General features: G+C 37.5%; 1 protein-coding gene across 6 annotated transcripts in view; it reads left to right on the top strand.

Moving 5' to 3' along the window:
* Positions 1-25,399, top strand: part of SLC25A26 (solute carrier family 25 member 26) — a 189,340-nt gene that overhangs the window by 131,045 nt on the left and 32,896 nt on the right. For 3 of the 6 annotated variants that reach the window (XR_011964750.1, XR_011964751.1, XM_072598731.1), the window contains exon 7: positions 22,744-22,794. The exons of the other annotated variants lie outside the window; for them this stretch is intronic. Coding sequence is in view for 1 of the 3 variants with exons in the window: in XM_072598731.1 (XP_072454832.1) it covers positions 22,744-22,794 (51 nt within the window). In the remaining 2 variants the exon portion in view is untranslated. The remainder of the gene's footprint in view (positions 1-22,743; positions 22,795-25,399) is intronic. 6 annotated transcript variants of the gene reach the window in all.

Raw genomic sequence — 25,399 nt, 5'->3', positions numbered from 1 at the left:
TCAAAAAATAATTCTTGTTATTATTAATGCATTGTATTGCTGTGAGAAGGAAGCTCAGCAAGCCCCCCAGTAATGTCCAGTTGACTGTACTTATCATGTATAGTTTTCCCCTACATCAGAAGAAGTGGGCAGGGCTTAGTGGCAAGGCAAGACTTGGATTTCTTTCTCTTCAGCTCACCAAGGTCAGACACTGAAGCAGCCAATAGTGATGGAGGTGGCAGAGAAATTTGGAGAGTGAGATGTCCTATCATTGAGAAACCCTCTGGTCATATAACACAAGACATGCAGTATCTTTTCACCTAAAGAAATGACTCCTTGTGGCTGTGTAGAATCCAGTGTTGAATACACAATCTGCAAAAGAATAATGTAGTTATTCATCTCTCAGTGATTAGAAATAATTGAGAGGCATAGAATACATCTCAGAAAGGGTTATCAAAAGATAATTATTGTTGCTAGCTTAATAAATACTTAGTTGAAATCATGCTAGGGTAATAATAGGTAGAAAAGTATTTAATTCAAATTCTTTAGTAAGAGCAATAAGTTCTTATTGAATATTCAGAAATATTTCCCTTAAGTCATACTCATCTAGAATTTGAATGTATGTTGGTTTATTCAGTGAAGATGGCATTTTGGGGCCATTTTTCGAGGTGATGCATTGTGAAAACAGCTTTCCAAAGCAGTGTCCCAAGGCATGATATAATTGCTAGCCAATGAGGTCACATTCCATTAGCATAACGGCAACGTTTTTTTTTTTCTGAAAAAAGAACAACGAAGCCAACAGCTGTTCAGCAAAAAAGACTTATTTTGTTTGTGTCTCAATAACCAGCAGTGATACAGACTTTGCAAACACCCTGGCATTCTTGCATATCATCTTGTGTGTGGGTATGTATGAGGTATCGAAGAGAAAAATCCTAAGGTTTGTTACTTTTTCCACATTACTGATGTTTATGAGATTCTGGTTAGTTATAAAATGTCACACATTTCCTGGAGTAATGAGAGTACATACTATACTCCATAACTTCCTAGTCATTTTCTCTGAGAAAAAATTGTTTGATGCCCTCAACATTTTTTTAATCTCCTGAAAGTGAATTAACACAATTTGATGAATTACATTGCTTGCACCAGCTCTATTATTGTTGTGTGCTTATAGCCTAGCACTTTTAAAGAAAACTTTTCTCAAATGTAGAAGAATTATATAATGTCAGAGGAGAATTTCTCCATTACTTTTATATGGCTATCTGTAGTCCTAAGAAAATGACTTTCTTAACCTCACTCTTATTTTAATTTCATAACTTTATATTGCAGTAAAATGAAGGGGAAAATGGTGCTGGTGTTATCACTTCCTGTTTATCATACTTAAAGCAAAATAATCAGCCTCCCACTCTCCCTCCTTGAAAAACCCTTCCATTTCTTGACTTTCTTGTCTCCTGTTAAAGTGATCGCTCACCACCATTTTCTCTGTGACTCCACCTCAAAGACTTGTTTTTTTCTGATTCCCCTGTCATATCTAGTCATCCACCTCATCATTCTTTCATTCTTTGACATGACTCTTCTCATTCCTTCATTCATTCGCATTCCACAAATGCTAAGTACTTGGTAAGTGCTCACCATACTAGTCACTAGCAGAAATACCAAGTGGAGCTAACATACTCATTGAGTTGACTGTCTCTAGTAAAGGATTTCTTCACTTAGGGTCCATTAACTTGTTTGTTAGGTTTTTTAAATATTTCAATAACTGTTTTAATCTATTAGTTTCATTAGCCAGTCTATGTATGAATTTTGTTTATGCTTTTAAAGACACTGTTCTGAAAAGGGATCCATCAGTTTCACCAGATTGCATAGGGGTCCATGACCCAAAAAATGTTAAGAACTCTTTTTCTAGTAGGAGGATGATAACCCATAGATAAGCTCAATATTACATAAGTGCGTTAGAAAATTACAAAACAGAGCATTCTGTGAAATTGAGAGTGCAGATATTTGATACTGTTGGAGGAATCAGAAAGAGGCATTAGAGAAGAGCTGGTATTTGGGTTGAATTTTAATGCTAAGAGTTCAGAAGGCAAAGAGAAGGAGGCCATTCCAGAGCAAAGGACTGAATATTGCAAAATACAGAGTTTTTGAGAAGGACAGAGAATTGATCAGTTTACTTGTCCCTTAAAGAAAAGCATTCTGACAAATGAATTGGCAGTGGGAGAGAGTAAAGACCTTTACTTTTTGAGTGGGCTATTGCAGTAGTCCATATGGATGATAATGAAGGCCTCTACTAAGATGGTGACAATAAGAATAAAATACAGACTGATAGAAAACAGATGTGAGAACTGTTTCAGAGGTAGAATTCACATTGATTTGATCACTGATTGAACAAGAGAGTCAAAGATAACACCAAGGGGGAGGGGAAGTCAAAATGATGGAAAAAACCAGGAAGTTGCCTGAGCTCTCCCACTTTCCATCAGGAATAACATTAAATCAAGCCTCTGAGTAGATTCTGCATTGACAGAATCTGCAAAAAGACAGAGTGAAACAGTTTACCAGCTTAAGGTAACTTAGAAGGACTTCACGAAAGGTCTGCTTCACTTGGGTAAAAGGGGAGCACAGCCCCATGTAGACGGTGTCTAGGCAAGCCAGCAGGAGTCTCTTCGCTACAGCATAAATCAGCGCTGGACACCCCATGGTTCTGGCTCAGCAGGCTAGTGGCACAGTAGACCAGCTGTGAGGCCTTCACCTCCAGCACAGAAGGCAAAGTGCCAGCCCAGAAACCCCTGGCACAACAGGAATGAGTAGGCTGGGTCACTCTAGTATAATGGGCAAGCCACCAGCACCCAAGACCTCAGTGTAGAAAGCCAGTGACCAGGCCGCTGGCCCCCAGCACTGGAAGCTTGGGGCAGTGCCTCTTGTGCCCAGAAGCAGCACTCAACTTGAAAATAGGCTTAAAAATTAGTAAAAAAAAAAAAAAAAAAAAAAAAAAAAAAGCAGAGCCAAGATGGCAGAGTGAAAGCATGTACTTACCTAAGCTCTAAGACAAACTCCTTCAGATAGCCCTAAAAAGAGAATCTGAACAAACTTTAGAGTGGCAGAACCCACTAGGAGACAGGAAGGCAGATTTCCAGCTCAGGGCAGCCTGGAAGGTCGACAGGAAGGATCTGTTGCACAGGGCTGGAGGAGCACAGAGCTCACAGGCTGTACCAGCATGGACCCTGCTATATCAAAATGGAGCAGGAAGCCACCTGGCAGTCTGAAGCAGAAGCAGCAGGGCAGATTCTCAAACATACTAGCCCAGGACGGGAGTCCAGTGGAACTGAATGAGAGAGAAGTGCAGGACCCCTGGTAACAGCAGCTGCCACTCCTGAGATGATTAGCCTGCAGATTAAATGTCTTATAAGTCACCTACTTGAACTTCCAGTAGCCAGGATAGCGGATATTCTGTAAGTGCTCTGTCTTTCCCCTCATTAACCTTGAAAAATCAAGAAAATATTTCCCTAGGAAGAATCCTAGAATAGTGAGATCAGCTGATGGGATAACAGTCTCTTAGCTCGAGAGGCCAGGAAAATCGCAAAGAGGGGGTCCCTCTTGCTGAAGGGGACCGGTGCAGAAACAGAGTTGTCTCAGACAGTCCCATCTCGGAGAAGCAGGAGGAGATCCTGAGCCCCAGGGGGATGGAGCCCGTAAGTGCCAACACCAGGACCCCAGGCATGCCTTATCACAGCCAGAGGAATCAGGAAGACACTAGTGCAGATGGCATTCACCAGCTGCTGAGTCTGCCTGTGCTCTAGCTCAGGAGAGGAGTACTCCTGTGGCCAGACCATCCCTTCCTTACACCTCGTGCAGTGAGTTCCAGGGTAACTTCAGGAAAACTCAGAAAGACTTTCCCTGGCCTCTGCTTTGGCACACCAGCAGGCTGTCAGCATCAAGTAAGTGGCAGCATTCTGGCTTGTAGCTGAAAGAAGCAGAGGCCACAATACATAAAGCCTCAAGTTCTAAGCACAAGAACTGTGGGACAGAGACACCTGTGCCCTAGAAGCAGAGATCCGCTCTTAAAAGCCGGAAAAAAGGCAATCATCATGAGCAGGAAGCAAACTAGAAAAGAAAATACCTTACTTACTGTTGAATCTTACTATGGGGACAAGGATCAAAACACGAATACCTAAGAAGTCAACACTGAGACTGTACTCCCATCTGAAACCGCAGAAGGGAATATGAACTAGTCTCAAGCCCAAAGAGCGTTCATGTAAGAGCTCAAGGATTTTAAAAGCCTAATTAGATAGGTAGAAGAAAAAAGTTTAAAACTATGAAGAAAGAATTCATGGAAGAATTTAAAAAGAAAATTGGACAAATGGATAAAGAGATAAAAAACCTAACTGGAAGAACTAGACAAATGGAAAAGGAGATGCAAAAATTAATAGAAGGAAACAATTTGTTAGAAATTGGAATTGGACACGTAGAAGGTAATGACTCTATGAGACATCAAGAATCAGTCAAACAGAATCTAAAGAATGAAAAAATAGAAAGAAAATGTAAAATATCTCATTGGAAAAAACAACTGACCTGGAAAATAGACCCAGGAGAGAAAAATCTAAGAATTGTTGGCCTACCAGAAAACCATGATGAAAAAAAGAGCCTGGACAAGACCTTGCAAGAAATCATCAAGGAAAACTGCCCTGAGTTCCTAGATCCAGAGGGCAAAATCGTCACCAAAAGAATCCATTGATCACCTCGTGAAAGAGATCCCAAACTGAAAACTCCAAGGAATATTGTTGCCAAATTCCAGAACTACCAATTTAAGGAGAAAATACTGGAAGTGGCCAGAAAGAAACAATTCAAATATTGTGGAACTACAGTTAGGATTACACAGAACCTTGCAGCTTCTGCATCAAAAAATCAGAGGAAATGGAATAAGATACTTTGTAAGGCAAAGGAGTTTGGACTACAAGCAAGGATTAATTACCCAGCAAAATTGAGCTTAATATTTCAGGCAAGGGGATGGACATTCAGTGCAAGAAGGAATTTCTAGACCTTCCTGATGAAAAGGCCAGAGCTCAGTAGAAAATTTAATCTTCAAATGCAAGTCTCAAGAAAGGCATAAAAAGGTAAAAAGGAAAAAAAATTATTCGATTTGGGCAAACTGTTTACTTCACTATAAGCAAGATGATACTTGTTAATCTTAAGAATTGCATATTTATTATGGTATTTAAAAGGGATATATATAGACAGAAGGAGTGGGTATAAATTAAATGATATGATGATAAAAAATGTGATTTAAGGGTGTGAAGAGATTGTAACAGAAGATGTGAAAAGGAGGAAGCAGAAGAAGGTAAATTACATCACAGGAAGAGGCGCAAAAACATATTATAGTAGAGTGAAAGAGGGGAGGGAGTTGAGAACTGAGATTTAGTCACATCTGATTTGGTTCAAGGAGGGAACAAACAAACTCAGTTAAGTATAGAAATCTTACATGCCCTTTAGGTGGCAGGAGGGGAAAGGGGAAAGAAAAGAGAGGGAAGAAGTAGTAAGGGAAAGGGGAAATAAAGGGAGAGGGGCTGATAGAAGGGGGTGAAGACTGAGGAAGGCAGTGGTCAAAAATTAAAACCCTCTTATAGAGGGGAAGAAGGGAGAAGGGAGAACTAAAAGTACAAACGGGGAAACAGAATGGAGGGAAAGACACAAACAGTAGTCATAACTGTGAATGTGAATGGCATGAACTCTGACAAAATGGAGGCAGATAACAGAATGGATTAAAAACTGTAATCCACCAATTTGTTGTTTACAAGAAACACATTTGAAATAGGGGGATACACACAGGGTAAAGGTAGAAGATGGGAGCAGAATATATTATGCTTTAGCTCATGTAAAATAAAGCAGGGTTAGTAATCCTAATCTCAGACAAAGCAAAAGCAGAAATAGATCTAATCAAAAGAGGTAAGGAAGGAAACTATATCCTGCTAAAAGGCACCAAAGAAAATGAAGCAGTGTCATTACTAAACATGCACCAAGTGGAATAGCATCCACATTCAGAGGAGGAATTAAAGGAGTTACAGGAAGAAATGGACAGCAAAACTATACTAGTGGGGGCCCTCAACCTCCCCTTCTCTGAACTTGGTAAATCTAACCTCAAAATAAACAAGAAAGAAGTTAAGGTGGTGAACAAAACTCTGGATAAGATAGATATGATAGATCTGTGGAGAAAACTGAATGGGGATAGAAAGGAATATACCTTTGTCTCAGTGGTACATGGCATATATACAAAAATTGACCATGCACTAGGGCATAAAAACCTAACAGTACAGTGTAGAAAGGCAGAAATAGTCAATACATCCTTCTCAGATCATAATGCAATAAAAATTATATGTAATAAAAGGCCAGGGAAAGATAGACCAAAAATTAATTGGAAACTAAATAATCTAATCCTAAAGAATGAGTGGGTTAAACAACCAATCATAGAAAGAATCAACAACGTTATTCAAGAGAATGGCAATAATGAGACAACCTACCAGATTGTATGGGGTACTGCAAAAGTAGTTCTTAAGGGAAGTTTTATACCTTTGAATGCCTACATGAATAAAATAGAGAGATCAATGAATTGGGCATGCAGCTGAAAAAGCCAGAAAAAAAACAAACTGAAAATCCCCAAGTAAATACCAAATTAGAAATACTGAAAACCAAATGAGAGATTAATAAAATTGAAATTAAGAAAACTATTGAACTAATAAAAAAAAACTAAGAGTTGGTTCTATGGAAAAAGCAATAAAATTGATAAACCTTTGGTCAGTTGGATTAAAAAAAGAAAGAAGAAAACCAAATTACCAATATCAAAAAAGAAAAGGGTAAACTAACCACCAATGAGGAGGAAATTAAAGCAATAATTAGAAATTACTTTGCCCAACTGTTTTGCCCAAACATTTGACAATCTAAATGAGATGGATGATTATGTTAAAAAATATAAATTGCCCAGATTAACAGAAGAGGAAGTTGCATACTGAAATTACCCCATCTCAGAAAAAGAAATTGAACAAGCCATCAATGATCTCCCTAGGAAACAGTCTCCAGGGCCAGATGGATTTGCAAGTGAATTCTATCAAACATTTAAAGAACAGTTAATTGCAATACTATATGGGAAAACTGGGGAAGAAGGAGTTCTACCAAATTCTTTTTATGATGCAAATATGGTTCTGATACCTAAACCAGGAAGAGCCAAAACAGAGACAGAAAATTATAGACCAATTTCTCTAATGAATATAGATGCAAAAATTTTAAATAAGGTATTAGCAAAAAGAATACAGCAACTTATCACAAGAATAATACATTATGATCAGATAAGATTCATACCAGGAATGCAGGGCTGGTTCAATATTAGGAAAACTATTAGCATTGTTGATCATATCAACAACAAAACTAACAGAAACCACATGATTATCTTAATAGGTGCAGAAAAATCTTTAGAAAAAATACAACATCCATTCCTACTGAAAACACTGGAGAGCATAGGAATAAATGAAACTTTCCATAAAATAATAAGCAGTATCTACCTAAAACCTTCAGCAAGCATTATATACAATGGGATAAACTAGATGCATTTCTAATAAGATCAAGGGTGAAACAAAGTTGTCCATTATTACCACTGTTATTCAATATGGTACTAGAAATGTTAGGTGTAGCAATAAGAGAAGAAAAAGAAATTGAAGTAGTTAGACTAGGCAAAGAAGAAACCAAGTTATCACTCTTTGCAGATGATATGATGATAGAGAATCCCAGAGAATCAAGTAAAAAAATTACTTGAAATAATAAACAGCTTTAGCAAAGTTGCAGGTTACAAAATAAATTCACATAAATCATCTGCATTTCTGTATATTGCTAACAAAGCCCAGCAGCAAGAGATAGAAAGAGAAATCCCATTTAAAGCTACAGTAGACACTATAAAATATCTAGGAGTCTGCCTGCCAAAACAAACCCAGGGACTATATGAACACAATTACAAAACACTTTTCACACATATGAAGTCAGATCTAAGTAAGTGGAAAAACATCAGTTACTTGTGGGTAGGCTGAGCCAATATGATAAAAATGACAATTCTACCTAAATTAATTTACTTATTCAGTGCCATACCAATCAGACTATCAGATAATTATTTCTAGAGCTAGAAAAAATAATATTAAAATTCATCTGGAAGAACAAAGGATCCAGAATATCAAGGGAATATCAAGGGAAAAGAAATGCTAGGGAAGGTGGCCTAGCCCTACCAGATCTCAAATTGTATTACAAAGCAGCAAGTATCAAAACCACTTGGTACTGGCTAAGAAACAGAGGGGTAAACCAGTGGAATAGGTTCGCTACTTAAGACACAGTAGTTAATGAATATAGCAATCTACTGTTTGATAAACCCAAGGACCCCATCTTCTGGGATAAGAACTCACTATTTGAGAAAAATTGTTGGGAAAACTAGATAACAATGTGGCAGAAGCTGAGCATAGACCAATGCCTGACATTGTACACAAGAACGAAGTCCGAATGGGTACATGATCTAGGTATAAAGATTGATACTATAAACAAATCAGTGGAGCAAGGAATAGTGTATTTGTCACATTTATGGAGAATGGATAAATTTTTGACTAACCAAGAAATAGAAAACATTATGAAGTGCAAAATGGATAATTTTGGTTACATTAAATTGAAAAGTTTGCCCACACAAACCCACTGAAATCAAGATTAGGAGGGAAGCAGAAAACTGGGAAAGAATTTTTATAACTAATGTCTGTGATAAAGGCCTCATTTCTAAAATATATAGAAAACTGAGTCAAATGTACAAGAATACAAGTCATTCCCTAATTGATAAATGGTCAAAGGATATGAAAAGGCAGTTTTCAGAGAAAGAAATTTAAGCTATCTATAGTTATATGAAAAAAATGCTCTAAATCACTGTTGATTAGAGAGATGCAAATCAAAACAACTCTGAGGTACCATATCATACCCGTCAGATTGGCTAACATGACAAAACAGGAAGATGATAAATGTTGGAGAAGATGTGGGAGAGTTGGAACTTGTTTGTGGAACAGTGAGCTTATCCAACCATTCTAGAGAGCAATTTAGAACTATGCCCAAAGGGCTACAAAAATGTGCATACCCTTTGACCCACCAATATCACTTCTAGGACTGTGTCCCAAAGAGATCATAAAAATGGGAAAGGGTCCCACATGTACAAAAATATTTATAACAGCACTTGTTGTGGTGTCCAAGAACTGGAAATCAAGGGGATGCCGTTGGTTGGGGAATGACTGAATAAGTTTTGGTATATGAATGTAATGGAATATTATTATGCTGTAAGAAATTATGAACAGGAAGACTTCAGAGAGGCCTGGAAGGACTTATGTGAACTGATCCTGAAGTGAGAGCAGAACTGGGAGATCATTGTACACAGTAACAAACACAGTGTGCAAGGAATTTTTCTGGTAGACTTAGCCCTTCACAGCAATGCAGGGACCTCAAACATTCCCAAAGGACTCTTAAGGCAAAATGCCATCCACATCCAGAGAACTATGGGATTGGAACACAGAATGAAGCAGAATATTTTCTCTTGTGTTGGGTTGTGTTTTGTTGGGTATTTCTCATGGTTTCTCCCATTCCTTTTAATTTTTCTCTGCAACATGACTAATATAAAAATGTGTTTAATAAGAATGTATATGTAGAACACATGTAAGATTGCATGCTGTCTTGACAAGGGAGTGGGGAGAAAATCTAAGACTTATGGAAGTGATTGTAGAAAACTGAAAAAAAAATAAATTAATAATAATTTTTAAAAAATTGTAAAAAACAGAAAAGAACCCTGATCATAGAAAACTACTACTACTATCATGACAGAAAGATCAAAACACAAACTCGGGAGAGGACAATAATGTCAAAATGCCTACATGTGAAGCATCAAAAAGGAAGGTGAAGTAGTCTCAAGATCAAAAAGCCTTCTTGGAAGAGCTCAAAAAGAATTTTAAAAATCAAATAAGAGACATAGAAGAAAAATTGGGAAAAGAAGTGAGGGTTATGCAGCAGAATTATGAAAAGCAAAAAAGTCTACAGCTTGGAAAAGGAACGACAAAAGTTTACTCAAAAAAACAACTCCTTAAAAAAATACATTTGGCCAAATGGCAGGAAAGAAAGTCCACTAGAGAAAACTCCTTAAAAAGTAGAACTGTCCAAATGAAAAAGGAGGTACAAAAACTAACTGAAGAAAATAATTCCTTAAAAATTAGAATTGGGCAAGCGAAATCTAATGACTCTATGAGACACCAAAAATCAATCAAACAAAATTTTAAAAAAATGAAGAAAATGTTAAATACATCATTGGAAAAATAACTGACCTGGATAATAGATCCAGGAAATGTAACAATTATTGGACTCACCTGAAAGCCATGATCATAAAAAGAACCTGGACATCATCTTTCAAGATATTATCTAGGAAAATTCCTAATATCTTAAAACCAGAGGGTAAAATAGTAATTGAAAAAATACAACAATCACCTCCTGAAAGAGATCCCAAAATGAAAGCTCCAGGTCATATTGCAGCTAAATTTCTGAATTATCAGTTCAAGGAGAAAATACTGCAAGCAGCCAGAAAGAAATAGTTCAGATATGAAGCAGCCACAGTCAGGATTATACAGGATTTGGCATCTTCAGTATTAAAGGATTGGAGGGTTTGGAAGATTTTGGGACAATAACCTAGATTACAACCAAGAATCAACTACCCAGCAAAACTGAGCATAATCTTTCAGGGGAAAAAATCGACATTCAATGAAGTAGGAGACTTTCAAACTTTCCTAATGAAAAGACCAGAGCTGAACAAAAAATTCCGTCTTCAAGTATGATACCCAAGAAAAGCATAAGAAGGTAAACAGGAGTAAAAAAAGAAAAACCAGCTTGTCTTTCAATAAGGTTAAGCTGTTTACATCCCTAAACAGAAAGATAATACTTATAACTTTTGAGAACTGTTATCTCTATTATGGCAGGAAGGAGTATACATAGACAGAGGGTATCGGTATATGTTGACTTTGATGTGATGATATAAAAAAATAAGGAGTGGAGAAAAGGATTGTACTGGGAGTAAAGGGGGAGGCATAGTGGGTAAATTACTTCACATGAAGAGGCACACAAGACTTTCAGTAGAGGGAAAAAAGGGAGGGGATGAGCATTGTTTGAACCTTACTATCATCAGATTTGTCTCAAAGAGGGAATAATGTATACTTTCATTTGGGTATAAAAAGTTATCTTTCCCTGTAGGAAAGTAGGAGAGAAAAGGGGAAAGAAAAGGGGGAAGGCAATAGATAGAAAGGAGGACAGGTTGAGAGGCGGTGATCAGAAGCGAAACATGGTAAGGAGGAAAAGAGTGAAAAAGAAAACAGTATAAACAGTGGGGAAAATAAGATGGTGAGAAAAGACACAGTAATCATAACTATGAATGGGATTAATTCTTCCATAAAATGGAAGTGGAAAGCAGAGTGGATTAAAAACTATAATCCTACAATATATGGTTTACGGAAAGCACATTTGAAACAGAGATACACACAAAGTAAGGATAAAAGGTTGAAGCAGAACGTATTTATGCTTCATCTGAAGTATAAAAAGCAGGAATAGCAGTCTCGATCTTAGGCAAAGCAAAAACAAAAATAGACTTAATTAAAAAAGATAATTAAGGAAATTACATCTTACTAAAAGGTTCCATAGACAGTGAAGTAATATAAATACTAAACATATATGCACGAAGTGGTATAGCATCCAAATTCTTAGAGGAGAAGTTAAGTGGAATACAGGAAGAAATAGTAAAACTCTACTAGTGGAGGACTTCTATCTCCCCCTCTCAGAGCTCAATAAATCTACCTGCAAAATAAGAGAGCAGTTAAGGAGGTGAATAGAATTTTAGAAAAGTTAGATATGATAGGCCTCTGGAGAAAATGGGATTTGGATAGAAAGGAATGTTCCTTCTTCTCAATAGTACATGGCGCCTACACAAAAATTAACCATGTAGTAGGGCATAAAACTCCCCACAATCAAATGCAGAAAGGCAGAAATATTAAATGCAACCTTTTCAGATCATGATGCAGTAAAAATTATGTATAATCAAGGGCCATGGAAAGATATGTTAAAAAATTAATTGGAAACTACATAATCTAATCCTGAAGAATGGGGGGGGGGGGGGTCAAATAGCAAATCATATAAACAATCAGTAAATTCATCAAAGAGAATTACAATAATGAGACAACCTAACAATATTTATGGGATGCAGCTAAAGCACTTTTTAGGAGAAATTTTATATCTCTGATTGCTTACATGAATAAAGTAGAGAAAGAGCAGATCAGTTAATTGGACATGCAACTAAAAAAAACTAGAAAAAGAACAAATTAAAAATCCCCAATTAAATACCAAATTATACATCCTGAAAATCAAAGGAGAGATAAAGCAAATTGAAAGTAAGAAAACTATTGTACTAATGAAACCAAGAACTGATTTTACGGAAAAAAATAGATAAACCTTTGATTAATTTGATTTTAAAAAAGAAGAAAACCATGTTACCAGGATCAAAAATGAAAAGGGTGAATTCATGACCAACGAAGAGGAAATTAAAGCAGTAATTAGGAGCACTTTTGCCCAACTGTATGTCAGTAAATCTGACATTCTAAGGGAAATGGATGAATATTTGCAAAAATACACATTGCTCAAATTAACAGAAGAGAAAATAAATAACTGTATTTTAGAAAAAATAATTGAACAAGCCATCAATGAACTCCCTAGGAAGAAATTTCCAGGGCCAGATGGATGTGAATCTTACCAAATATTTAAAGAATAATTCCAATATTGTATATACTGTTTGGGAAATAAGCAGAGTCCTATCAACTTCCTTTTATGATGCAAATATGGTGCTGATACCTAACCAAGAAGAGCCAAAACAGAGAAAGAAAATTACGGACCAATTTATCTAATGAATATTATGCAAAATTTTTAAATAAAATATTAGCAGAGAAATTACAGCAATTAATCATGAGGATGATACATTGTGACCAGGTGGGATTTATACTAGGAATGCAGACCTGGTTCAGTATATGGAAAACTATCAGCATAATTGACAATTTCAATAACAAAACTAAGAGAAATCGTATGATTATCTCAATAGATGCAGTAAAAAAGCTTTTTTTTTTATTTTTACAAAATACAGCATCCATTCCTATTAAAAACAGTAGACAGCATAAGAATAAATGGAATTTTCCTTAAAATGATAAATAGTGTCCATCTAAAACCATCAGCAAGCATTATATGTAATGGAAATAAGGTGGAAGCTTTCCCAGTAGAATCAGAAGTTGAAACAAGGATGCCCATTATCCCCTCTATTATTTAATGTTGTACTACACATTAGTTTTAGCAGTGAGAGAGAAAAAAGAAATTGAAGGAATTACAATAGGCAATGAGGAAACAAAACTATCACTTTGCAGATAATGTGACAATATGCTAAGAGAATCATCTCAAAAATTACTTGAAATAATAAACAACTTAAGTTGTAGGACGTAAAATAAACTCACATAAGTCATCAGCATTTCTGTAAATTACCAATAAAGCCCAACAACAAGAGATAGAGAAATTCCATTTAAAATAACTATAGACAGTGTAAAAAAAATCTGGGAGTCTACCTGTCGAGACAAACCCAGCAACTTTATGAACACAATTACAAAATACTTTTCACACAGATAAAATTGGATCTTAATAATTGGAAAAATATCAATTGCTCATGGATAGGCTGAGCTAATACAATAAAATTGACAGTTGAACCTAAATTAATTTGCTTATTCAGTGCCATACCAATCAAACTATCAAAAAATTATTTTATAGAGCTAGAAAAAGTAATAAAATTCATCTGGAAGAACAGAAGTTCAAGAATGTTAAGTGAATTAATGAAAAAAATGCAAAGGAAAGTGGCTTAGCCCTACCAGATCTAAAACTACATTATAAAGGAGCAATCGTCAGAACTATTTGGTACTGGCTAAGAAATAGAGCATTGGAACAGTGACATAGATTAGGTACATAAGACATAGTAGTCGATGACTATAGTAATATACTACTTGGTAAACCCAAAGACTCCAGCTTCTGGGATAAGAACTCACTATTTGACAAAAACTTCTGGGAAAGTTAGAAAACAGGCACAAAGTAGCCATAGACCAAAACTCACACCGTATACCAAGATAAGGTCAAAATGGGTACATGATTTGGACATAAAGGGTAAAACCATAAGCAAATTAGGAGAGCAAGGAATGGTTTATCAGATCTATGGATAAGAGAAGAATTTATGGCCAAATAAGAGATAGAGAACATAATAAAATGTAAAATGGATAATTTGGATTACATAAAATTAAAAAGCTTTTGCACAAAGTCAATGCAACCAAGATTAGAAGGGAAGCAAAAAGCTGGGAAACAATTTTTATAACCAGTGTCTCTGATAAAGGCATTTCTAGAATATATAGAGAACTGAGTCAAATTTATAAGAATATAAGTCATTCCCCAGTTGATAAATGGTCAAAGGGTATGAACAGGCAGTTTTCAGATAAAGAAATTAAAGCTCTCTATAGTCATGAAAAAATGCTCTAAATCATTATTGATTAGAGAAATGTAAACCCAAACAACTCTGAGATACCACCTCACACCTGTCAGATTGTTTAATATGACAGAAAAGGAAAATAATAAATATTGGAGAAGATATAGGAAAATTAGAACACTAATGCATTGTTGGTAGAGTTGTGAACTGATCTAACCATTTTGGAAAGCAATTTGGTTTGACCCAGCAATACCACTGCTAGATCTATATGCTGTAGAGATCAAAATGGAAAAAGAAACCACATGGACAAAAATATTTACAACAGCTCTTTCTGTGGTGGCAAAGAATTGGAAATTGAGAGGGTGCCCATCAGTTGGGGAATAGCTGAACAAGTTATGATATGTGAATGTAATGTGATACTGTGGTGCTATGAGAAGTGATGAGTGAGTAGATTTGGGGAAAACCCGGAAAGACTTCCATGAACTGATGCTGAGTGAAGTGAGCCAACCTGGAGAACACTGTAACAGTAACAGCGACATTTTGTGATGATCAGCTATGACAGACGTAGCTCTTCTCAGCAGCACAGTGATCAAAGAGAATTTCAAAAGACTCACGATGGAAAATATGATCCGTATCCAGAGGAAAAATTACAGAGTCCGAATTCAGACTGAAGAATGCTATTTTCACTGTTTTTTCTTTCTCCTGGTTTTTCCCTTTTGTTCAAATTCTTCTTTCACAACATGACTAATGCAATAATATGTTAAACATGATTGTATATATATAAGCTGCATCAGATTACTTGCTGTCTTAGGTAGGAGAGAGGGGGAAGGAGAAAAATTTGGAACTCAAAATCTTATAAAAATGAATGTTAAAAACTATCTTTACGTGTAATTGGAAAAAAATAAAATACTTTAAAATATAAAACCAGTGTTTCAAAAAGTAGAAGACCTATATTATAGGGAGGAACAGGTTTGGGGGAAAAGATGATAAATTCAGGTTTATACTGGTGCTGAGTTGGAGATAGCAATAAGATCCCCAAGGAGAGATATCTTGAAGGCAGCTGGTGGAATTGTGGAAGCCATCTGTGTAGTGGTGATAGTTGATTGAAGCAATGAGGATGAAATGTGTTTCTCAGGACATATTTGAATCCAAGGGAGAAGACTGGACCCAGTAGGAAGGAGTGATCAACAATGTCTTAAGTACCAGAGAGGTCCTGGGGAATTTGGTGGGGGTGGGGTACAGATAGATAAAAGATCATTTGAATTTTGTGCTGAGGAGCTCTAACTTGTGGAAGAGCAGTTTGAAGAGGATGGTAGTAGGGGTCAGCAGGAAGGTTACAGGAGTTTGTGGAGAGACAGATGCTGACAGAGGGTGTATCAGGTCTGTGCAACTTCTTTAGAAATATAATTTTTTATTACAATCTTAATCATCAACATGCATAGGCATTTCATTTTGTAGAAAGAACAAACAAAAAAAAGGATTGCCTGTGAAACTATGGGATATTGCCTATGAAACTTTTCTGGGATATTTGTTTTAAAAGAAAGTATATATTAAACCAATATGGTAGTAATGAATTGCTCCATTTGTGTCCCTTCGTAACTAAAAATCAAGATTCTCTTCCCACCTGTTCTAGCACAGCATCGATTTCTATTTCCTGTGATCTTCCAGAAATTGGTCCATTTTATCTGAAGTGAGATAAACTTGGTTTAAAGCAGTTACTTGGAGAGATAGTCTTTAAATATTTGGACCATACACATTTTCTAGCTGTAAACTCTCACAAGCTTAAATACCTTGCAAATATTTGTATGTAAATATGAGTTCAACTCACAAGAACAGCATTAAGTGCCTTCTCTGACCAAAATGCTCTGCTAGGTCATGAGAGAGAGTCAGAATTTAGAAAAGGCATGTAACTTACAGTCTTCATTGGAAGATATGATTTGTATTCATAGAATTATAATACAAAATAATATTTGGCAAGTGCACAAAGGAGTTATCCTCTCAGGGTGGCAAAGGGCATCAGGCAAAGTCTCCAGACAATAGTGAGAATCTGAGTAATAAAGTTTGGGGAGGAATTCTGCTTAGGGAAGGACAAGGGTATGAAGAAAGGCAGAAAAATACAGCGCCCGTATGGAAACAGGGAAGCATCTCTTGTGGCCAGGATGTCAGAAACATTGTATGTGATTCACCCAGAAGAGGAGTGAGCTGGGCTAAGGAGGCTGATGATTAGATGGTGAAGGTGAGACTGAGTGTAATCCAGATCCCTTTCAGCCTCATACTACTGTTGCCTCCCATTCATTCCTTCAGGACTGATGAGTATAATAGAAATTTGTCTAAAACAAGCATTCTTAACCTTTTCTTGTGTCCTGGGCCCCTGTGGCAGTCTGGTATAATCTATGGACCCCTTCTTGGAGTCATGTTCTTAAGTGCAGAGAATGAAATACAGAAAACTAAAAGGAAACCAATTATACTGAATTATAATTATTGAAGTATTTTTTTAAAAAAACCCGCAAATTCACAGTCTCCAAGTTAAGCATCCCTGGTCTAAAATAACATCACACATGTTTTGAATGAAGGCCCAAATGGCTAAATAAAATTTTGTTTCATGACCTGGGAAACTGATTTTGGTTTACCCCCTCCAATAGAACCAAAGAAGTGGCTTGGTAAATGTTACCCTTTGATTTTGTTTGTTTTATTTTGTTTTTTGGTGGGAATCACAGGATCCCAGAAATTCAGATTTGCAAGGACTTCAGTGACCTCTTTTGACCCACGTTAACCTACCAAATGGTCCACTTGACCTTGCCTGAAGAGCTTCAGTCAATGGGGAATCCATGAGCACTGAGTGCCTCACCTTGGCCTGAGATGCTTTTTCACAGCTGCAGAGAAGGGTCTCGAGTTGATTGAGATCTAGCTTAGCTTTCCTGCCCTTTTCCTCCCCAGCCCCCCACTATTTTGTGTCCTACTTCGTGTGTTGCCAGGATCTCAGAAGCCTTAGTGTGATAGAACTGATAACTGGATCACGTTTTCTACTTGTATTCATGGCATTTTAAATCACCAGTTCTGATCTAAACACCTCTTGTTCACTTAGACACCTGTTAATCTGGCAAAGGTGAGTGATACTTTGCCATTCTTGTCCTATCACTGCAGGCCTTCCTTCCACAAATACTGACAGAAAATTAAATGTTAAAGCCCAGTGGTGATAGTTATGGGAAACAAGGATCAGGAAAGGGATTAGCACTTATGTAGCACCTGCTACGTGCCAGGCGCTGTGCTAGGTGCTTTTACAAATATGATCTGGTTTGTTCTTCACAAAAACCGTTCCAAGTAGGTGCTCTTATTATCTCCTTCTGACAGTGAGGAAAACGGAGATTAAAAGACTTGCCCAGGGTCACACAGCTAGTAAGTGTCTGAGGCTGGATTTGAACTCAAGTCTTTGCGGATCCAGAGCTGTATCCACAGCAGCCCCGGCTTCTGTCATGTTTCTGCCTTGTTTAGCGGCACAACAAAATGATTCAGCTTCTCAGGAGAGTTCTTTGCCTGTCCATGATGGTTGTGAGAGTGTTCAGAACTTTTTGTTGAATGCTTCCCTTTGTGGAGTATAACTAGTGAAAATAACCCCAAAGATGGATGCTAAGATGTTTACGGCAGCATTACTTATAATAGTCATTGTAAACAACCTCAAGGTATAGTTATTAAAAAAGAAAAAGGCTGAGCAAATGGTAAAGATGGTGGAGTTCTGAATAGCTATGAAAAATGATGCGTGGTGCATCTGCTGTGTTGATGTATGGGAAAGTTTTATATGAAATATTGGCTGGAAAGGAACCAGTACAGATTACAGCTCTGAAGGATTTTTGTGTGTATTTTACAATTCCAGAAGGAAGTTTGGGGAGATGTAAAGCATTCAGAGTTTAATGCCTATTTAGGGGTGTGTTTTCTTTACAGTAGCTTATGTTGATAATTTTTAAAAAGAAAACTTGTTATAATTTTTAGTAGATAAAGCTTTCAGAAACTTTTAGATTCACTTAAATTAATAGTTAAGTAACTTCCAGGTAGAAAATTAAATTTTAAAATAAAACTATATTTTTTTTTGACACAAAGAAGGTTAGACAATAACCAGCTTGAATGTTAGAGAGATGCATGCAGTAGAAGAGTCTTATTAATTTAATGCCTTCTCTGGATTGTGAAATTGCTGGAGTAAACATAGACTGCAGTAAGACTAAACATAGATGATGTCATTAATAGCAAGGTTAGTTTTTTCTGATTTGAAAATTACATTTTCTACCATATAAATTATAGATTGTCTGATGTCATGGATTTCTGAATCAGATCCTGTGGATGATTTTGCCCATATGCATGTTTTTATATACAACATATATGTACTTGATATGGTGTCTTAATTTCATACGTTTAAAGGAAAACGTACTTGCAATGGGGACAATTGAAGACAGCCCAGATAGTCTAAGTTTCCATGCACTTGAGCCAAAAGACTTATTTCCAGTTTGTTATTTGTGATGGGGCTGGGTCTTTTGAAGTAAAAAAACAAAGTCTTCTATTCGGTCTTCACTTTAATAGACTGCACATGACAGAGGATTGGCATCCTCGACGGTTCCGTAGTATTGGGTTTGGCATTGTTTGTTTTCCAATCATGTGAACGCTGGTAGGAAACGATATTATCCTAAAAACAAAAAGTAAACTAATTATTTCATGCCACCCTTCTTATGTCAATCAGTGGAGAATTGCTTGGGAAAGTAGGACGTCCAGATTGTCATGTACAGAGTGAAATTACCAAATATTCAGAACACACTGTAATAGTATGATGAACAACAAGAAAACCATTCAGAAAGAAAATTAGGCAATCTTAGAAAATAAGGCAAGAGAGAGAGAGGTGGATATAGACGTAGATATATTATGTGTTTGTGTATATGATCATTTTTGCTCCTAACACAACTATAAAAGGAGTATTAAAATGCTTATCTGGCTGTTAATCTTAACTATTTTAAAGACTGAAAACTACTGGTAGACATCAAACAGGTTATGAAACCCATTAACTAGTCTGTTCATCTTATCTGTAGCCATCTGAAAATTGACCCTTTTCTGTTACTGGAGAGGGGCAACCATGTTTGAATGAGCAATTTTGAAAGCCACTCTTTTCCGTTCTTACCGAGTTTTGCTCCCAGCACCATCTCCCTGGTCTTTGCCTCTCTCCTCCACTTGTTTTCACATTTGGAAGCCAGTTTATGGATATGCTTTGAAAAAGATGATTGTCTTTAGGTTATCTTTACCATACTTCTGAAACCGTACTGAGCTTTTCCACAGGGCATGTTTTAGTTCCCTTTGCTACTTTCTTGTCTTGTATTATTTAAATGGCATAAGTAATAGAGTTTCTGTTTCCCATGGGCAGTTTTTCCTCCGTCTGTCCAGCCGCAGTCAGTGTTCCTGTTTATCCCAAAAGATCAGTGAGCATTCTCTTTCATGGCTATTTACAGTTTATAAGCTGGCTGTTAGCTTTCTTGATAGTACCTCTGTTGGCCCAGATTGAACCACTGGGGAAAAAGCACATATCTCTTTAGGTTTGAGATACATATTGCCATCCCGTTGTTTTCTTATATATCGCATTAGTCTTACAAAAATATTCCTACTATACTTTATGAAAACAGTATTTTACTGTTGAAATGTCTGTAAGGGAGAGGGGAAGGGAAAAGAAGTATCTGTCCTCTGTGCCACCAGCTTCCCCAATCAGATTGTGTTAGTGCTAATTGCTAAGTGGGTGCAATGTTGTGAATTGGAGTCAGGAAGACCTGAATTCAAGTCTTTTCTTGGATTCTTACTGGCTGTGTGACCCTGCACAAGGCACTTCACCCCTATTTGCCTCAGTTTTCTCATCTGTAAAATAAGGATAATTTTTATTACAACAACTTCCCAGGGTTATTTTGAGGATTGAATGAGATATTTGTAAAGCACTTTGCAAACCTTAAAGTGATATGTAAATGTTAGCCATTCCTGAACACTGAAATGACTTTGGTCCCTTGGATATTTTTTTTCCAGTAGAAATGAAAAGCTGTGTGTGGGTAACAGAGTGATTATAGTAATCACTTTTCTTTTGTAGAAAAGATGGATGACTTTTGGTTTATAACATCCCATAATTGCCAAATATGCCCCTTCTCCTTCCTCACGCGTTGTTCCTTGTAAAAAAGAAAAGAAAAGAAAAAGACTGAAAAAGGAAAAAGCAATTCAGCAAAGCCAGCCATCACATCACTAGTCTCTGACAGCATGGTGCTCATAGCATTGTGCACCCCGGGGGCCCCAAGTGAAAATCTCTGTCCAGGGAAAGGAGGGAGAGACCTTTTGTTGACATTGTTGTCGTCACTGTGTGTACTGTTTATGGTATTGTTATCAGGGTGTATATTGTTTTCCTGGCTCTGCTCTGGTTCTCCTTTCTTCAGGATGAATCAGTTTATGTGAATCTTCCCATGATTCTCTGAGTTCTTCATTTTCTTTGTTTCTTTTAAGGCACAGTAACATCCCATTATACTCATACCCTGTATTTTATTTAGCTATTCCCTGAACAACAGGCACATATTTTGTTCTAGTTATTTTCTACCACAAAAAAAGATGCTGTGGATATTTTTTGTATTAGAAAGAGCCTTTCCTTCTGTCTTTAACCTCTTTGGGATATCGGTCTTGTTGTAGGATCTCTGATTCAAAGAGGGTGGTCATTTGTCACTCTTTGTTTTTTTATTTAGCCTAACTCTAAATTGCTTTCTGTAGTTGTTGGACCAGTTTGCAACTCTATAAACAGCCCATAAAACCACAGCTCCTCCAGCTTTTTCTTTTTTTGACTTTTTTTTATGTTTTCCTGTTTGCCAGATATGAGGTGAAACATCAGAATTCCCTTGATTTACATTTCTATTATTAGTGAGTTGAAGCAATCTTTCCCATGTAAATGTTATGCTATTTAATTTATAAATAAACTCCTAATATAAGCATCAGTTCAGATAAATTCAAATCTTCTTTGTGGGTAATATTTTCTAGAAATAGGAAGGTGTCTTGTCATTGTGGCCATGAGCAAGTCCCCTAAGCCCCTCCAAACTTCAGGCAGTTCTCTGTGATTCATCTACTAAGTTATGGAGAGATACCAGCCTGCAAAGGTAGAAGGGAATTCCTTAAACACTGATATCACAGGTGTTTGACATATACATGTATTTTCTTTTAAAGCACCAATGAAATGAATTTTTAGCTCATCCAAATCAAATTACTTGAATTTGTTATATACATATGTGTGTGGGGGTGTGTGTGTGTGTGTGTATATATATATATATATATATATATATATATATATATATATATATATATATATATATACGCACACACGTATGTATATATACTATGTATGTATATATGCACATATAGAATAAAATGTGTCTGTGTCTGTGTCTGTATCTGTATCTGTGTCTGTGTGTGTGTGAAAAAGGGGCAGCTTGGTATAGTGGCCACAGGGACAAGAAGGCCTGTGTTCAAGTTCTCCTAAAACGTACTAACAGTATAATTCTACACAAATCACAGTTTCCTACACAACCAGGATGATGATGTTTGTGATGGTGATGATGGTGATGACAATGACAACTGGTGTTTGTTAGCACCTTAAGGTTTCCTTATTACAGTGATCCTAGGAGGTCCCTATTTTACCAATGAGGAAACTAAAGCTGAGATTTAGAACAATTTCAGATCTGTATGGGAAGACAAAATCTTCTCACTCTGCGAGCCTTGGGAGTCATGTATATCAGAATCTCAGAGTTGGAAGGGACCTTGGAGCCCAGTTAACTCAGCCTATGTTGGGATAGGAATTCTCTGTCCAACATATCTGGCAGGAGATTATCCAACCTGTGCTTGAAGTCCTCCAGTTAGGAGGAACCAGGACTTCTGAAGCCCTTGAGAACAGTTCTGTTAGAAAAGTGTTCTGTCAACCTGAATAGTGCCTCTATACAGCTTCTGCCTTTGCTCCTAGTCTGGTTTTGGCCACTGACTGGCGGGAGAACATTCAGAGTGGCCAGGATCAAGTCAGTGACCAGCCTTAAGACTTCACCATCCACAGAGCTGCTGAACAAGCTCTGGGTGTTTAATCTGAAGAAGAGAACATTTCAGTGCCCATTCTGCCTGTCTTATCCAAGCTCCCATTTATCTCCTGCTTTTAGGTTTGCAAAGACCTTCACACAGGTCATCTCATTGGATCCAGCCGTCTGCAGGTATTAAAAGGCTGTCAGGGAGAAAGGATTGTGCGGACTTTGACTAAATGTAAAGAGAAATGTCCTAGCCATTTGAGTTGTTCAGAAGAAGAATAGGCTGCCTTGGGAGGTAGTGGGTCACCCTGACTAGAGGCTTGTTTGGGAAGTGAGATTGATTTTCTGTTCATGTATCCCTATTGAATTTCATCTTATTGGGTTCAGCTTGGTGCTCTGGCTTGTCAAGATCCTTCTGGATGCTAGTAGACAAAATTCCTTTTCAGGTAAGGGAAGAACTGCATGGCCTCTGGGGTCCTTCCAGCTCTGAGATCTAAAATCAAATCCCTCTTTAACATACAGACTCGAAGATAGTTTTTGTGTCCACCTTTCCCCACATCAGACTTGTTATAGTCTGTCTCCTGCTCATACACTCTGGTTTCCAGTCTCCCCCACATGATCTGAGTTGTCTTCCTCTCCACACACATATCAGCTTATCAGTCAACATCCTTCCTCCAAGGGAGGTCACAGGACTGAACCCAGCCCCACTGACAGGGCCTGAGTGGGGGAGGATGCAGGTGCTATCATCACCTTCACTCTGGATACTCTCCTTCTTCTAATGTGACCTTCTCTCACAATAAACTTTTTATGTAACTTTTTTGATGACCACCTATCAGACCATGAAAGCTGAAGCTCACAGTGAACTGAGGCCAATGAGAGAAGGGGTAAGTGAAGCTCTATTGGAAGAGAAGAGGGAATCTAAGAAGGGGCCACAACTTGGCAGGGGGCAGAAGGAAAAGTCACAGCTGGTGACAAAGAAAAGGCAGAGCTACTTCTGCTTTTGTTTTCTCTGCCAAGGAGAATGACCTTGGCCTTAGAAATGACAGAACAAAACTGGCTGATGAGGAGTCACTATCCAAGATAAGTAGGGAGATTGGAAGAATGTACTAACTACTGTGATGGCTTTAGGTCCCCTCCAAGTGAACTGTATCCTCCTGTAGAAAGCAATCTGGCCGCTTGTAGAGGCTTGGGGTCCAAGGTCACAGCCAGGGCTCAAACTCAGGTCCTCTCACCCCAAATCTAATGCTTTCTCTTTCTCATGTTGCCTCACCACAGAGGTTAAGAGAGGTCTGAGATCATCCATTGAATCACAGAAGTCCACGCGTTGTTGTTTGTCCTTCATTCTTGAAAGGGACCAATGATATCACAGGGGTGATGTCTTGACTTGCAAGTGAATTGGATTTAAGTGAGGCAGAGCTGTGCAAAGTCATCAGTCTTACTCTTCTCCCCCAGAGTTATCAGTCTAGTGGCACAAAATAGGTTAAGTTGACCGGCGATAACCCAGGATACAGTGGGAGACCTTGGCCTTTTGTGGGTATTATATTTAAAGAAAGCCACAAAAATGTCATTGCATAAAGCTTCGGGTACCTCAGTGATGCCAGACAATGGAAACTCTTCCTTTAGGCCTGATGCTCCATTTGTGAACCCTTAAGTCTGTGAACTTTGCAGAGTGATACGCTGACTGCACTCTTCGTTGAAAACATCTTTTAGAAGTGGATTTCAGATAGGGATATTGTTTTTGTAAATGCTGAGGCCATGGTGAACCTTAAGTTGTCTGACACATTGGAGCCATATCTGTAGCAACCCTCTCCATCATTGTAGCCCCAGGAAGTATTTTCTTAATAGCAGAGCTCTAGAGAATAAGGTATTTGTCTCACCTTTGCTGTCCTTTTTTCTGTATTAGAATTTTTCATTCTTTAAAGTTGCATGGGACACGTTTATTTTATTGATCTAGCCTCTAAGGCCCATATTTTTTCAAAAGGCTGGTGGTTTACTTTTCTCTTTAATGTGTACTTGTAAATGAATATTAATTCCAATGAATAAAAAAAAGACATACACCCGTTTTGTGTCCAGCTGTCTTTGAAGAGGCTTGTTGTGCTCTCCATTTGGCCTGAATTGAATAAAAGGCTTTGTGCCGACTTTGCGTAAATTATTCATGCAGAGCATCTTAAGATTTTGCCGAGGATGAATGCCCTGTGTTGAAGAGAAGTATAATAGTTTCCTTGTCTGAATGATGGCAGTTTCCCCTGAATACTAAAAATCTACTGTGTAATGATTTTTAAAAATTAGATTCAGCAAACATTTATTGTATACCTACTATGTAGAAAGAAGGCATTATGCTAAACACTGGGGATACACAAATAAGACATTATTCCCCACCATCTACCCTTTCTCTCACCAGTTTAGGCTCTGCCTCTGTGTCTTTTGCCCATGTCAGTACCCTCACCAGGAACGATGTCCACCCCCTTCCTTTTGATGAGGCTCTGATTGTCTCCAGAGTGCAGTTCAAATAGGAATTCTTTATCCTGATGTCCAGGAGCTCTCCACACAGTATAATCCCAGTTTGCCTTTTCCAGTCAAAGCTTCCATTGCCCCCCAGTGAAACATCTGATAGTGAAAAAGAACTTCCCGGGTCTTCTGGAGTCCCAATCCAAATCACAGACACCCCCACAACATCCTCTGAAGTAGTCTTCTAGTATCTGTGCACCCCGACTTAGAGAGCAAGACCCAGGAGGCAGACTGATTCCCTTCTTTCTCGGGACCCTCCTAAGGTGACGTTGGTTCTTTTAGG

Source organism: Notamacropus eugenii, chromosome 3 (assembly GCF_028372415.1).
Source record: "Notamacropus eugenii isolate mMacEug1 chromosome 3, mMacEug1.pri_v2, whole genome shotgun sequence".
Taxonomy (NCBI): Eukaryota; Metazoa; Chordata; class Mammalia; order Diprotodontia; family Macropodidae; genus Notamacropus; species Notamacropus eugenii.
Note: the sequence above shows the minus strand (reverse complement) of the source record. Positions and strands in the feature narration are given on the sequence as shown.